The 15,456-nt window shown below is 38.5% G+C and overlaps 1 protein-coding gene across 8 annotated transcripts in view; it reads right to left on the reverse strand.

Moving 5' to 3' along the window:
- Positions 1–15,456, reverse strand: part of RBMS3 (RNA binding motif single stranded interacting protein 3) — a 767,181-nt gene that overhangs the window by 68,003 nt on the left and 683,722 nt on the right. For all 8 annotated transcript variants that reach the window (XM_064672487.1, XM_064672497.1, XM_064672475.1 and 5 more), the window contains 3 exons: positions 11,858–11,904; positions 4,440–4,536; positions 1,796–1,846 (listed from right to left, as the gene is read on the reverse strand). In XM_064672487.1, coding sequence (XP_064528557.1) covers positions 1,796–1,846; positions 4,440–4,536; positions 11,858–11,904 — 195 coding nt within the window. The remainder of the gene's footprint in view (positions 1–1,795; positions 1,847–4,439; positions 4,537–11,857; positions 11,905–15,456) is intronic.

Genomic DNA, 15,456 nt, shown 5'->3' on the forward strand with positions numbered 1-15,456 from the left:
TCTCAATGAAACCTGGGGAATGGTAGTTCTGCCTTTTTGCTTTTATACTTCTTCAGTACTAAATGCCTCATGTCCACTTACTTAAGAACATAGTCTTGGGAAATACAAGGGAAAAATCTTTTGGTGAAGAGACCAGGGTTGCTACAGAAAACCATGCAAGTGTTTCCACAATGTCAATGACACTGGAACTGGAATGTTACACCACTTATCCACTGCTCCTCTGCTTTTCCACCTAGAAGCACACATCCTTTTTTTGACATGACTCTCTTGCTGACAATGAATGTGAATTTAACTTGGCATACTGAGGATGCCACTCACTATAAAAGATAGTTTTCTTTTCATGTCCTTAGCATGGAGTAAATACATTTGATAACCACGCCAGAAAGCCTCTTCTAGTAATGCAGAAAAATGTTTTGCTGAATATTGTCAAATAAAAACTGGGATTGGTAAAGTGCTTAGGTTTTTCTTTTAGAAAGTGAGTCTTTCTATGAGGATCAGAGACTTCCACAAGTCTCATAACTCATCATATCTACATATCTAAGATATCTTGTGGCCTGCAATTAAATCCAAATGTTAGAATACAGAACTGATTTGTAACTGTGAATTTGTTCAATACAATTCATCTCCCTACAAGGAACACAGCAGCAGCTTTACTTCATTGAGATGGAAATTTCCCCCAAGGGATGCAGAGAGGTGCAGTATTGCAGAGGTAGGAACTGGGCATCCTGGAGACAGTCAGTCCCACGCTATAGTCATTGCCTGGTGAGAGAAAACTAAAGAACTTGTCTCCAAACAGTTAAGAGAAATGAAAGGGGGCTTCAAATTGCGATGAGAGTCCTGTACTACTAAACTGATATGTAGTGCAATTATATTCATGCTGTTGTACAGCAAACTCTCACCGAAGTTACTCTATTGTGAAGTCATAATATTTGAACCCAAATGTGAATAACAAATAATCCTTAAGCATAGACTTTCATTGTAATTTTACTCTCCTTGTATAAATCAATGTATTGATGCATATGTGAAGCACACATTTAAATTTTGATTAACAACACTCTTAAGTGGATCCATACCTGAAAAACTGATCAAAGGTAGGAAATGGAACTAAAGCAATCTGTATATAGTGGAATTCAGTATGGTGACTGCTTCTGGTAGATTGCTAATGTTTAGACAAAGTGACCAAAACTCTTTGGTGAGGCAAACAAAAAATCAGCTGCAATACTTCTAATGAATGTTGGTTAGAAGTGTAATGCAGCTTTAAGCAGTAGTTATAAATTGATAGAGATGGCAATTTACTCGGGGGAAAAAAAAAAAGTTGACCGATCAAATAATAATGCAGATTCAGATTTGGTAGAGACTGCCTCAGAGAGTTGTGCTTCACCCTTTCCCACTATGTGGAAATGCACTAGTGAGGATCCTTTATATACAACTACACAGGTAAGTTTTTGATGGACAGGCATATAAGGGAAGGGTAAAGTGTTGATCCTGGCAATTCAAAGTAGGAAGGAATGCAGTTATCTTGCTTGTAGACCCCTAAGCAGAGCTTCACAAGCAACACTTCAGAACTAGTTAGTCTCTCACAATCAATGCAATCAGATAACATATCACCCATCCTCTTGTTTCCACCAAATCAAATGGTGCTCCTTAAAGGAACAGAATCTCTACAGCAGAGGGCTCTTGTCACAGGTAGCAGCTGGCTGCTCTTCCATGACCCAGGAATTTAATGTGGCTGGACAAGCAGAGAGAGGCTACAATGTAAGCACTTTTAGCTGGATATAACCAAGTATCCACTTACTGTTGGTTGCATAACATATGGCGGATGAGGCATCCATGAAGTACTCTGGACCTGCATATTAAATACTTATAATTAGCACAGAAAAGTTCAAAACTTAACTCAAAGATTTGCTTGAAAATATTCTCTGTATTACAACTATGGTGCTAATTTTGACAAAATACTGAAGTCGTGCAACTCAACACAAAATTAATTTATGCTTCATAAAGTTATTGACAATAAAGCTTTCAAATTTCATTTGATTATGTTTTCTACCAAAGTCGAAAGTCTGAGATTTGCACCACTTCTATGATTCACATCATTTTATCTCATAAAGCAGTCTTCAACATTCCATATTGTCCTATTTTTTTCATTTGTATTGTTTCCTTTCATCCATCAATATCATCATGAACATGTCATCTAACTGAGTGCAGGAGACATAACACGTTCAAAGCTTATTTACAAAAGTATCTGTATGAACTTTTAGAGGTATAACATTTTCAGAGATCCCAGAATTATTTATTCTGTTTTCCGTAAGAGCTGCAGATCTAATTCAGAGTATTTGAAACTTATTCTAATTGAAAGCTCTCATGGCAAAGCTAGGTTAAGAAGTCTCTCCCCTCCAGGATCATTTTTAGCTTGGGCATCTTGGGGTTGGTCTATTCCCACCAGAACTCCATATGCCTCACTGAAGTCCTTCTTTGTTGTTCTGCCTTATGACTGACATGTAACACATTCCAAGGATAGAACGATTTTACTAACAACTACACGCATTACAGAGTGTTTGCATATTTGTGGTGGCATCTTCGAGCCATAACTCCCTTTTGTGCTACATGTGAATGGCCCACATGTTATCAATAACTCAGACTCAGCCCCAAGAATTGTGTATCTTAGTCTCTTTTTGTATCAGTCTGGGCACCGCAACACACAACAAATAAACAAAAAATGTAGCTGTGCTACAGACATCAGTGGGCACCCCGCTTGCTGTCCCCAAGCTCACAGAGATGGGCATGTAACACCTCAGACAGAACATGATCAGGGATAAAAAGGAGAAAGCTACAAAGTTTCACTTCTCCAGATGCCCTGTGATTTTGCTCATGAAGCAAGTGATGAGTATTAATTGTATAACGTGTGCTTCAACATTTGTATACATTTATCAAAGTATATTTTTTCTTGAAAAGCAAGTTCCTCAAAACATCTTTAAAACCAAAACCAGCACATACACATGAAAACACACCTTTACTACAACATTCTATGTTTTGAATCCCCATGAGTTAAAATACACTAGAGCTGCCACAGCTTGCTGCTCATTGCTCCCACTCTTGCACCCTTCCAGTTTCTTCTCTGTGCCAGGGCAAATGCCTTTGGGCTTACATTGCAACCTATCTGAGGAGAATGATATGGGTTAAAAAAATAAAAATGAATGTTTTTGGTGCAAATGCATCAAACCACAAATGGATGCAACGGTTCAAACCAGAATGAAAGAGGGGAGCAAATGTGAACTGTGCAGCAGTGATGTGTGGGTGGGTGGCTGGGTGGCCTGAATTCAGTTGCCTGAATAAGAGGGAGGAAGTATAACTCTTAAGCCTGCCTCGCTACCAAGAAAATTGCATGTGAGGTGCATTCGTATGCCTCTGGCTCTGACACTTCTTTGGTTTGCCACTTACTGAAATTTGCTGAATTTACCTCATCAAAACAACTTTGGTTTGGCAAGTGTTACATACCCATCTAAAATAAAATAATACAAAAGTCAAAGAAAATTACAAGAATCATTTGTCTTTGAAGATCAAGTTGAAAGCAGAGTAACCTCCCAGAATTCTCTGTAAGCAATACCATACCATCTCAAAACTCCCACCCCCCACAAACCAACCCAAACAGACCACCTTGCAGCTTTGCAAGTTTGGATTGCTTATTTCAGATAAGACTCAGGACTGGAAAAGCACTGATGCCATAGGACAGAAATAACTAAAATTGGAAAAGGTATAGCCAATGACCAGCTTCTGTGAAGTGCTATGTTCCCAGAGAATAGCTAATAAAACTATACACCCTGGTTTTGACTTCCATTTCAGAAAGCCAAAGCAAGACAATAATTTCCCAGTGGAAATCTGTGAGGGATATGCTGAAAAGAGAAATTCTGAACAACAATGCATGTAGCAGACTAAAGAAGGATATGAGGGCAGTTATCCTCAAGTAATTTTTTTTGTTAGGGATTACTGGATAAAAATGAGCACTTTTAAAGGATGCTGTTACTGGAGCAAATACAGCTGAGGTCAAAAGGTCAAAATACAATGCAGTCAACATAAATGATAAAAAAACACAGTTAAAAAGTTTTGGCTAATGAAGGGGAGACAAACTGAGAAAACATTTCAATCAAGAATGATAAGCTTTCTGGTGTTGTCAGCTGTAAATTAAGCAAAATGTTGTTTTCTAGAGCAGCTGATTGAAATAAAAAATTATGGTGGTTTTCATTACTACTGTAAAGAATGCAGGAAACACTTAAAACTCTATACCCAATGATACCTGAATATTACTAGAAAGACCTTTGTTTAAAGTGTGACTCAAGAGTGCAAGCACTCACACAATTTCCTATGGTATACACTCTGCCTTCATCCACATCCAAAACATAATTAACTGGGAAAAATAGTAGACAAGCGGAAATCTGACGTACCTGATATGTAGAGACAGGGGAAGCAGCAATGAATGGTGTGATTGATGTCTGTGGAATCATGCGGTTTGTTGGAATACTGTACGGTGAGGAATAAAATCTGAAACAAAGAACAAAAGGGAGACTTTTTGAACCTTTTGACTGCTTAGGCTCTGACTAATTCACCGCCTCCTAGGCAAAGACAAAAAGAGTCTACACAGGTAATTTATGTCCATCTATTTCCAAAACCACAATAAAGAAGATGTGATGGCTCCATCGAGCAGATCTTGAAAATGGAAGGAGGAAGAATATTTACACGAAGCATATTTTTTTCACTTCAACTAGCACAAATACAGAACTTCATGATACAAGAAGTAATTATCTGAAATGCAAGGACAGCTGATTTTCCAGAGTGCTAGCTATTGAAAGGAAATTTCTTACGCGATATTGAAGACAATATTACTGATTTCATTTTTACATGCTGTACTGTTTTCTTTTCAGATCTTAATGCTTCAGTGCTGAGAATAACACATTCTATATACATGCCTGAATTATTTTATTAAGGGGTGGCTACAAAAACTCTGGCTGAAATTTTCATATTCATCTAGGCAGAGAGCAAAAAACCCTTATTCTGGTGAAATGTATGAAAAATTATGAGGCTAAATGCCCCAGGTAGCACTGAAAATCTGAGACTGCCTTGGTTTTATTTCCACTGTTGCATACTATGAACAGAAGTTGCACTATCTCTTGCTTGATGGTAATAAATGTTATATTCTTTCTCCTTCCCTGTCGGTTAATGATTATTGATAAAATTATCACTTGGAAAATATCACTATTGCTGGATTGTGTAAGTACTTAATATGTGTGTGCTCGTAGAGATTTTTGCATTTGCCCTTTTTTCACTTTCAACTGCAAGCCAGAACAATAAAATTGCTTAAAACCAAAGAATGTAGTCTTCCAGTTGTCAAAACGATGATATTTTGGACTCAGACAGAAACACTCATGTGCAGCATTTTCTTGTCTGATCTAAACCTCACGTAGATCCTTCTCATAGAGCATGTACCAATGAGTAATAGAAGATTCTGCACAGTGAAGTGGATTACATTCCCTCTCTTTTTATATTTTTTTCCCCTCCCCACTCTGAAGCAATCAACACTAGCTTTCCATGACAGCTATGTAACAACAAAAAAATCATTACTGGTGTTTAAACAAGCGCTCTATTTCCTGATCGCCGTGGCATCACAGATTCAGTACTAATCAGTCTAGTTCAGACTGGATGCATTCATTGTGGATGTAGGTTAAATAACCGCTGACTACAACCAATAGCCTTGGAAAAACAGGCTGCTCTCTTTGAAGGCTGGGTGGAAACATTCAAAGTTAGGAAGGGAGAGGGGGACAGAGAAGCAATCATTTGTTCTCTCTATTCCAAATCAGATTTTAAAATGCCAAAAGCAGCAGGTGGCGTCTGACTGATTTCTTGTTTAATAGAAATATAATGCTATTTTAAGACCATTTATCTGCCCTTACAATGCTTGCACAGAGACTATTTTAAAACTGTGCCTTTGCCTGATTTTATATATATCGTATAATGAGAATTTAGAGGCATTTTTATCCCATTATATCAAACATTAAGTTCACAAAACATCGGGGTAGAAAGGATTTTTACACCACTAGCCAGGTCCATTTATGGCATTAGCATGATGCATGTAATCTAAGTCCTGTACAGGGGTCTTCGCCCTGGTCAATGTTAACCAGAAATCATTTGGACTGTGCTGTTGTTAAGCGGATGAACTAAGAAATGCTGTGTGCAGCAAATGAAAATCATCAATTGCAGACTGACAGAATTTACTCTATAGGTAAAATGCATAATGTATAGAAATACCTATAAACCTCTTAAACTAAAAGATAATATAACACCAAAACTCTTCTGAGAAAACGACATATTTTGTTCATTCTGTTCTCATTCCATTCATCAGCCTGGCACTGATGCCGGGTTCATACTCATACCACATATGAATTGCTTGGACAAAGACAAGTATAGGGGAGAAACAACTTTCCATTTGGAAGTAGTGCTGACTCTTTGGAATCAACTCTCCAGTAAATCCCAGCAAATACCAACAAATTTACAGAAAATGTGTGCTAAAGCCAAGAACTTGACAGACAGCTTGCCATTTCAGTTTCAGCTTAGAGATGCAGTTATCTAAATAGTACATAAGCTTGTAGAATATACACTATGGTAATGAGAAAAATACAGCCCTTCCAACACCCCTGCCAGTACCATTTATCTATCGTCATTTGGAATGCTCTCAAATAAGCATCAAATAAAACATACTCTCAGGATACTCAGCTATATTGTGAAAATTCGTGCACTAGGGCATCAAGAAAGAGAAAGGAAGAAAACCTGATGCTGTAAATGACAATGTGAGAAAATCCATATATTCATATATTCATGTATGTTCATATATTTTAATTTTAATAATAATAGTAAATCAAGTTAATAATCTGATTCACTGTGACAGGCTGTGTAGGGCAAACATTTTTCAATCAGGAATCTCTTACACCAAGGGACAAAGACTTGTCTTCTTTCCACAGTGTCACTTGTGGCCAAAGGGATCTAAAAACAAAGGATGTGGATCTCTGCCACACATGAAATACAGTGGTATGGTGAGGATAGGGATGTCTTTGCTATTGACAGACCCAAGCAGAGCAACCCTCAGGTATGGGATGCTCAACCTACCAAAGTGCTGGAGCCATGCACTGCCATGACAGGGTCCACTGACAAAGAGGGCTCAACATACCCTCACCATGGGACTCAGAGGCATCTCCCTAAATTCTCTTTGCATACAAATAGGCTAATGTCCTAACACGTAATTGGCTTAAGTGACATGCTGGAGATCTAACAAAAGACAAGAGGAACAAAAATGCAACAGTGGCCTGTTCTGGTGTAAACCCTACAGCATGCCAACAATATCTGCAGCTGCTGACCTTGCTATATTCAGTCTTAGCCTTTGCCTTTTTTTTTCTTTAGGCTCAGGGAGAGGTTAAATGAGGTGGAAGATGCATGTTGTAAGTTCATTCAAGGGAATACAGGATTCTCAGTCATCAGAATATCTACATGAGAAAGCGGAGTGGAAAGAGATATGAGTTATACTGTCTTTGACTCATTTCAGATATATTAAATTATGCTTCCAAATTTCCTGGCATTAAAATAAACAGTATCTAGTATGGTATTTTGAGAGCTGTAGACATTGTGGTAGTTGACCTGTGAGCTCCAAGGAGAGCTCTCCAAAAGGCTCAGCTGCATTTTCTGCAAATGCAGTTTGCATCCTCACGTGTGGGGGTTTTTTGCAGGCATAAGACAATGTCCTTGCTCCTCAGCTGCAATTGCAATGCTAGAAGCACAAGCATGCAGGTGGCAAGGGCAAGTCAAAATGGACATGGCCCGTGTATTAAAAATGGATTTTTTCAGCATGGCCATAAGTACAGGGGAAACTCCTCACTAGGAGGCAAAAAGATGCTCCTCGATGCTCCTAAAGAGGGGTTTATAAAGAAGGGCTCAAAAGAAAACATTTTTAAGAGATGTTGAAAAGAACCATGTTTTCAGTACATCATCAGACACACAGAAGCAGCGTTTTAACAACAGTTTCTGTTGCTTAATAGACAAAGCACATACTCCCCTGCTACATCAACCCTCCCTTCGCATTTGGGGACTGCATTATCTGCAGTGTCTGGTCGCTATTTCCCTGCCAAAAAGTAGAAAAAAAAAATCCATATGGTTCCCATTCTGTGGGGGAATATGCAACCTTCCACACAGAATCTGCACAAGAGAAAGATCCTATTTGCACTGCAATAAACACCATTTGCTCATGCCTCATGCCTGCGGGCAGTACTGAAAAAGTTAGATTCATAAATAGTATCCTGGGGCTCACATAATGTAAGAGTATTACCGAGCATTATCAAGGCAGCAATTTTCTGTTGCAATAAGCCACACAGTCAGATGTTTGAGTTGGAAAAGACCTATCTGAATATTGAGCCCATTGGCCAGCAAATGCACAGTATAGTCCCCTAGATATCAGATATTAAACTGTTACAGTACATCGCAATCTTAGACAAATGGCCAGGAGGACTCCAGCCTCTGGAACATTTTAAATGAGCTTCCTTACCATGCAAGTACAAGACCTCTATCTTGTTCTTAATATGAGTGCATAAAACTACTAAAACCATGTTAATACCACAAATTGAAAAATAAATAGCATATTACAACAGGCACACTACCCCCCAAAATAAAACCTGAGTACCTTTGTAAATGGGATTCAGAAAAGGCTGATTTTAAACGAAAAAAAGGCACAGGGAGATTGCTAGGTGAAAAGTGCTTATCTACTGAAGCGTATGCTTACCATATCTTCAGTAACTCACACTGCAGTGCTATGGTACACTACGGGCTGGATTCTCGACTCCATTATACCAGCTTTATGCTGATGTAACTCCACTGGATGCTTTAACAGAGCTACATGGGCATAAAAACAATATAATGAAATGGAGAATCAAGCTTTACAATGTAATAGGCTCTGAAGAAAATTATCTATTGCTTACTGGGGAAAAAAAATCTTAGTTATTTTTAGTGAAAGCCTCTCTCTCGCTCTCTTTTGTTTTATTCCTGCTATAGATTTTCAAGGCAAATATGCAGTTATACAGTAATAAAAGTGATGGTACTACACCATGAGCAATGAGAACCCATATTTTAATTTGGAAACAAGAGTGCAGATTCTTCCCTGAGGTTTGGTTATGGCTCAACTCAAAACCTAATATAATCCACACCTCTTAAGGAACCGCACATTTTAAATACCATGACACCTGCAGAGACATGTCTCTTTAGTAGACTTTCATGGTCCATATAATCCTCTGTGGACTTAGCAATTTACATGTATCAAAATGCATCTATCGACCCAATAGAGAGCTCTAGTAGATGTCAGCACGTGCAGTTAATCTTTCTTCTTAAGTTTCATTGGTAATTCATAAGTCTTCTGAATCATCACCTCAACTTGGTTATCTTTTACATTTCCCATCCCCAGCCTCAGTTCACTAAGCTCCACACCCAGTGGGAGCACCAGCACACACAGATCTGTGCAACTCATGCTTATCACAGCAGGTCAGCACCTGCTTGTCCCGACTGCTGCACAGACCAGACCTGCTACAAGGAAGTGGCCTTTGTTTTACAGACCTTTGCGTAACATTGCTCCATGTAAACCTTAACAGTTTGACCCACCTTACTGCCAAAGTATTATGCAGCATCATTCGTGCAAGAGGGGGTGTGGGTACAGCATCAACACAGGGGGGGCTGTAAGCAGCAGCTTTGTGCTCACTTCCAGACTGCCCTCGCCACGAGGAATATCAATGTGTTTGCCTAATGTCCCTTCACCGATAACTGAGTTAACCTGTTTTACTTCATAGTCATTAAGAGCCTTTAAGTCTCTTGCACCATGGCCACACTACTGCTATGATGCCTGTGTCTCGTGTCAGCAAGCAACAGATTGCATTTACATATTTTACAAGCAAAAAGCATCGACTTAACTAAAATAAACCTCACGAGCGAGATTTTCAATGTTCTTGCAAGTAAAGAGGTTTATGAAAAATAATAAAAATTCATATCTACAGGATATGTAGAGACGACTATGTGAATGCCTGGGCAGATTAAAAAAATCCAGTGTAACAGGACAGGAAAACAATTGCATAACTTTTGAAGGACAAATTTTTCTGCATAGTAAGAGCTTCTTTGATACTGCATACAATCAAGTTCTCACCACAAGAGCATTTTGAATGATGGTTTAGTTCTGATGAAACTGAAAATATTTTGACACTCTAGAAAGAAGAGATACGTCAAAGCAGTAATTAATTGTCACTCTTAGAGAGATATCTGGTACTGTAGTATATCTCTTGCTCTACAAATAAAAGAATATTTAAAAACTGCACAGCTGAAATTCTCCGTTGTATACAATTTCTTTTCCAAATGATCAGTGACAGCATGTTCAAACGATTGAGTGACCAAACCATCTGAGCAGTCTGACCTGAACACCATGCATGCTCGTTGATACAAATCATGTCTGATTCTGAGACAACTTTCATAACTTCAAAAAATTATTCTTGAATTAAAATAATATTAATCACAAAGGATCATTCAAATTACAGTTTCCAAAACATTCACATAACTGACATGCAGGAATTTATTTGAAATAAAAGCCAGTTTTTCACAAGAAACACTGGTGGATTATGAACCAGTGATGATTTTATTCAGAGACCATAATATTTTACCAGCTGAAAAGTATAACAATAGAAGAGAAAAACTCATTTGGAGGTCAAAACAGGGAAAAAGAAGCAGAGGAATCTGAAATCACAACTCCAAACAAACTATCTTTTCTTCTGAGTTTGGCCTCTTCCTCCACACATGGGAATATCACGAGTCCTACAAAACCATTGCTTGTAAAGGGCAATTAATCAAAATAGACTATTACTATTGATTTTAGTAGGGTTTTTTTTTAACTAGTGGGAATGTTAGTTTTTTTTCCTATATGTTTCAACTAGCAGTGCCCTAACAAATATTTAACTAATAAAGTCATTCTCATCTACATCAATAAATTTTCCCATTCAGCTGGAGAACACAGATCGGAGTATGCATGGAATTTAATAATCATATCAAACATCTCTCTGATCAAAGAGTGACTGTCAAGGGGTTCAGGGCCAAACCTCCTGCTTCTTTTCAAATTGTTGTTAACCTCTCTGAAAGGAGAGCTAGATTTCAAGGATATCTTTTTCTGGTTCATGAAATATTTGGAACTGCAATCATGCAGGTAAATAATGTGATGATGTAATTTCTCTGCTCAATTTGAGAAAAAGTTGCAAATCCTTGTGTCAGCAAATGGTAGCTGAGAAATGAAGAAGAGTGTTGCTCAGAATTTTACCCCTGAATTCCATCTGCTTACACACTAATTTAAGGCTTTCTCCCTATCTGGCATTTTTATTCAGACAATGCCATGGATGCTAGCCAGCCTGCAGAGAGAACCCCAGATGAAGTAATAGCTCTATTATCCAAAATACACTGGAATCTTCAATGATTATTTTAACAAAAGCAAAGTCAGTAAAGGAAAACTTTACTGGTTTCCACTTCATGACAGAGAGAGATTAAAAAAACATCCACTAACATTGGGCAAATAGAGATGGAAACTATCAGGAAAAACAGCTTCCCATTCAAAAAGATATTGCAAACAAGAGGGCATAAAAAGAAAAGGGAAACTAAAAGCAGAACTTGACAGTATAGCTTTACATGCTTCAGACAAAATATGACTGGGTCAATTTGCTTCTGAAAAAGTTTCACCGCAGAAAGAGAAAATAGAAGATGACATTCAAAATAATTTTTAAAAAGGCATAAGAAAACATGCATTCCTTACCCATTCTGTATAGCAGCTGTTGGATCATAAGTCAAAGCCATGCCAGCCTGCACATAGTTAGGGAAGAAAAACAGATTTTTACTATTACTGCAGGAAAGAAAAATGACATGAAACATATTCTAAGCCAATATGAATAAAAACTGAATGCAACTTATATGGAAATCTAAATTCTTAAGGGAAGCTCAGATGGCCCAAAGCAGCACGGAACAGATTGGTTACCTCCCCTGCCTGAGAGATCACTGAGAAACAGATCTGTTCAGTCTGTTGGTTGTCATCTCTCCATAACATTTATGGCAAGTGGAGCTTTTGTTGCACCAGTATCATTAATAACTCCATTGAAATCTATGTGTTTACAGCTGATAACTCACTATAAAAAGACAGGGCCAAATCCTGCTGTTGCCTGTGAGACAGGTAGTTGGTAAACATTCCAAAGTTAACTTCATGAGAGATTCTCAGGAAGGAATCTCATCTTTTCTGCTAAGGTCACACCCTGCATGACCCTAGCCTATTGTTTCCCTGGGGTGCCACTCATATTTACAGTTAATTCATTACCATGAGACAAGAAAAAAAATGAGCTGTGAAGCAGAAAAGCTTAAACTTTTAAACAAGGCTTTTAAAATACTTCAGAGGTCTGGACAGCAAAAGAATTTGTTAATGTGTTACACAGAGCTTTTCAGCTGCCATTTACCACCAGGCAGACAATGACCTGTGCAAAAGGATTTGGCAGTGTCAAAACATTGTCCAGTTAACAACTGTCATCACTGCCACCATTAGCAGACATATCCACAGGTACCACAGGAGAGTGAGAGAGCAGGGCTGGAGACAGAATTTACTGCTTCACCTTATGCTCCAAGACAGCAGTCAGGGTCACACAGGAAAGACCTTTTTTCCCCCCCAGACATGGAACAGACAATCTCTCCTCCCACATACTGCATTTGCCTTAACTTTTTTCCTTCCTTATCTATTTTTTGCCCTCCCTTTGTGAAATACTTTCCAACGTAAGACACTTCCATGAGATGGAAGATGGGAAGAAATTGCCCTTTGTACGGGACGAGAAGCATAGGGGAGAGGAACCCCATTACTCAAGGTGTTGTTTTCCCATTGGCAGCAGCTGGAAAATTGCCATGGCACCATCCCACTCCAAGGCACTGTTTCTCTTTGTTTGTCATACATATCCTATGTTTGTTGCCTGAGACAGGCAGCATTTTCTTCAAGGACAGATGCTTCACCAACCATGTGGCAGGGTCTGTGCTCCTGCTGGGAGCTTTTAATGCCCCTAAATCCATCTACTAAAATACTTTTGAATAATGGCGTCTGCCCCCTTCCAGATGGTTGCTCCAACAGGTCAGGAAAGTGTTTGGGCTTGGCAGGTTCCTCTGCAGGCAGGTGAGCAGCCAGGGTAAATGCTCTGGTGACAAGCAGGCAGAGAGCGGGCAGCACTCCTGGAAGAGCCAGGTTAGCCAGCAGCTGCACAGTGGTCTAAGAGGAGATGGTCCAAATTTCCAGAGGCAAAAAATAGTTTCTGCTCTGAAAGGCAAGGCTTCACACTACCTTATGTCGCCAAACAAAAGGTTCATGTCTTTATTAAATTTGTATAATTTTCTCATTATTCTTTTAAACAGATGCTAGGGCAAATGCTTTGCTTTGTGAAAATGCCACTGTTTAATAAAATATGTAGTCTCTCCCAAGCAAAGGAGACTAAGTCCAAGTACACGTGGCTGTTTTTTAAAAAAAGTATTCACTTAATACAAAGAAAAATAAAATGGCTATTTCTGCAAGTTTAAAATGTCAAAAAAAATGAATTTAGGGTGACCTCAACCACTACTAATTTTGATGTAAAAAATAAATTAGCTCAGAAAATCATCATCCCTTACTTAGTTTTATATTCTTATGTCTTATACGTTCTCAGCATATTATATTGTTTGGAAAGGTTGCATTAATTCCTAATGGGAATATGTACATTTCAAAACAAAAGAGAGATAATAAAACTTTAATATCATAAACTTTTTTTGAATGCAATACATTTTTGAGGAAAAATACTGTCTTGTTCTCCTTTCTATTTTCAACACTTATAAAATTTGTTATTGTTCTCTTTTTATACTCCTGCACTGGTAAAGACAACCTAAATAGTATGTAAAAGCCCTAGAGGGACAGAAAAATTAGCTCTAACAACTCAAAAAAAAAAAAAAAGAAAAAACCCATCAAAACCAAAACCTTTTAAATAACTTAAGATATTCTCTATAAATTGAGGTGTTGACATTTTAACGTCTCATCACATATCTACTCAAGACTAAGGAAAAAACCACTTATAATTTCTTGGGAAAGGACAGATCCAAGCTTTCAATGTTAGGGAGTTTCTATATCTAATCGTCCTTAGAATTGCATGGATCAGAGCTCACTATATTCCACAGCTCACATTAGTGACCTCGGGACAAAATGGTAACAAGGGAGGTAGTTCTGTGAGGAAAGGGGAAATGAACAACTGATGTTATTTTAGTTTCTTTGACATACGTAAAAATGAGGCTGCAGAAGAGACAAAATGCAGCAGCTCTTTCACTGCAGCCCAAACAATGTTCACCATCCATGTGAGACCTGCAAACACATATTTATGCCACTTTCAGTTATGCTGCTTTTCTCATGGATATTTGAGTACATGGTCATTGCATGGACCCTCAGCTTGTCCTCCAACTCATCACGCCCCAGACCTGTGTGTGGGTGCATGCAGACAGACTGCACATATTCCATTCTCTATATATTAGCATCAGGCCCATTACATAGCATCACTATTAGGAATAGGGGACACAGTTGTGTGCCTGGAGAGTATAAAATATGAAAGGCTAGACACTCCTTTCCTTATCCATGCTCCATACTGCATGGAGGCAGATTATCAGAATCTGTTCAAGTACTTCAGCAGTGACCACTATAAACATCACCATCGCATTTACCAATAAAGGAGAAGTTTCACATTAGACAAAGAGGACACAGCATGTGGCAATACGTGCATATTGTAACCACCTACAGTTTGCCCAGTAATATTGCTACTATCCCCCATTGCTGAATAGCCTTAAACAGCTGCTATTTCAAAGAGCTGCTAACACAGGAATATTTACTTCTTTCTCATCAAGTTGTGTAATTCCTCCCTACAAAATTATGCTGGCTAGAAGCCCAGGAGTGGCAACAGTTAGCCTGGACCAGTCAAAGATTTATGATCTGAAGCATCCTCATTCATCAGGAATAAAAACTGATGAGCAATAATAACTTACTGGAAAATTGTTTGCACTTTCCTCCATAGCACACAAACAGGAATTCCAAAAATACCAAGTACAGAATATTAGGGTGGCATCAGACTTCTATGTGATAAAGGTCCAGTTTATTCTTTCCAAACCAGAACTGAATATCACAGCGCTTAATACAGACTGAGCTATACGGAGGCAGAGGCTGATGCCTCTATAGCAGCCCTTTGTAATGCTGTGTTTTCTTCCGGATTTTTTGCATCCACTGCTTTGCTCATGTTTCAGTGAAAGGACACGGTCTTATTCCTGCTTCTGATAGTGATACTTCCCGATGAGATGGAACCTGAGAGAGTGGTACTGATGATG

The sequence above is a fragment of the Pseudopipra pipra genome, chromosome 1 (genome assembly GCF_036250125.1).
Source record: "Pseudopipra pipra isolate bDixPip1 chromosome 1, bDixPip1.hap1, whole genome shotgun sequence".
NCBI lineage: Eukaryota > Metazoa > Chordata > Aves > Passeriformes > Pipridae > Pseudopipra > Pseudopipra pipra.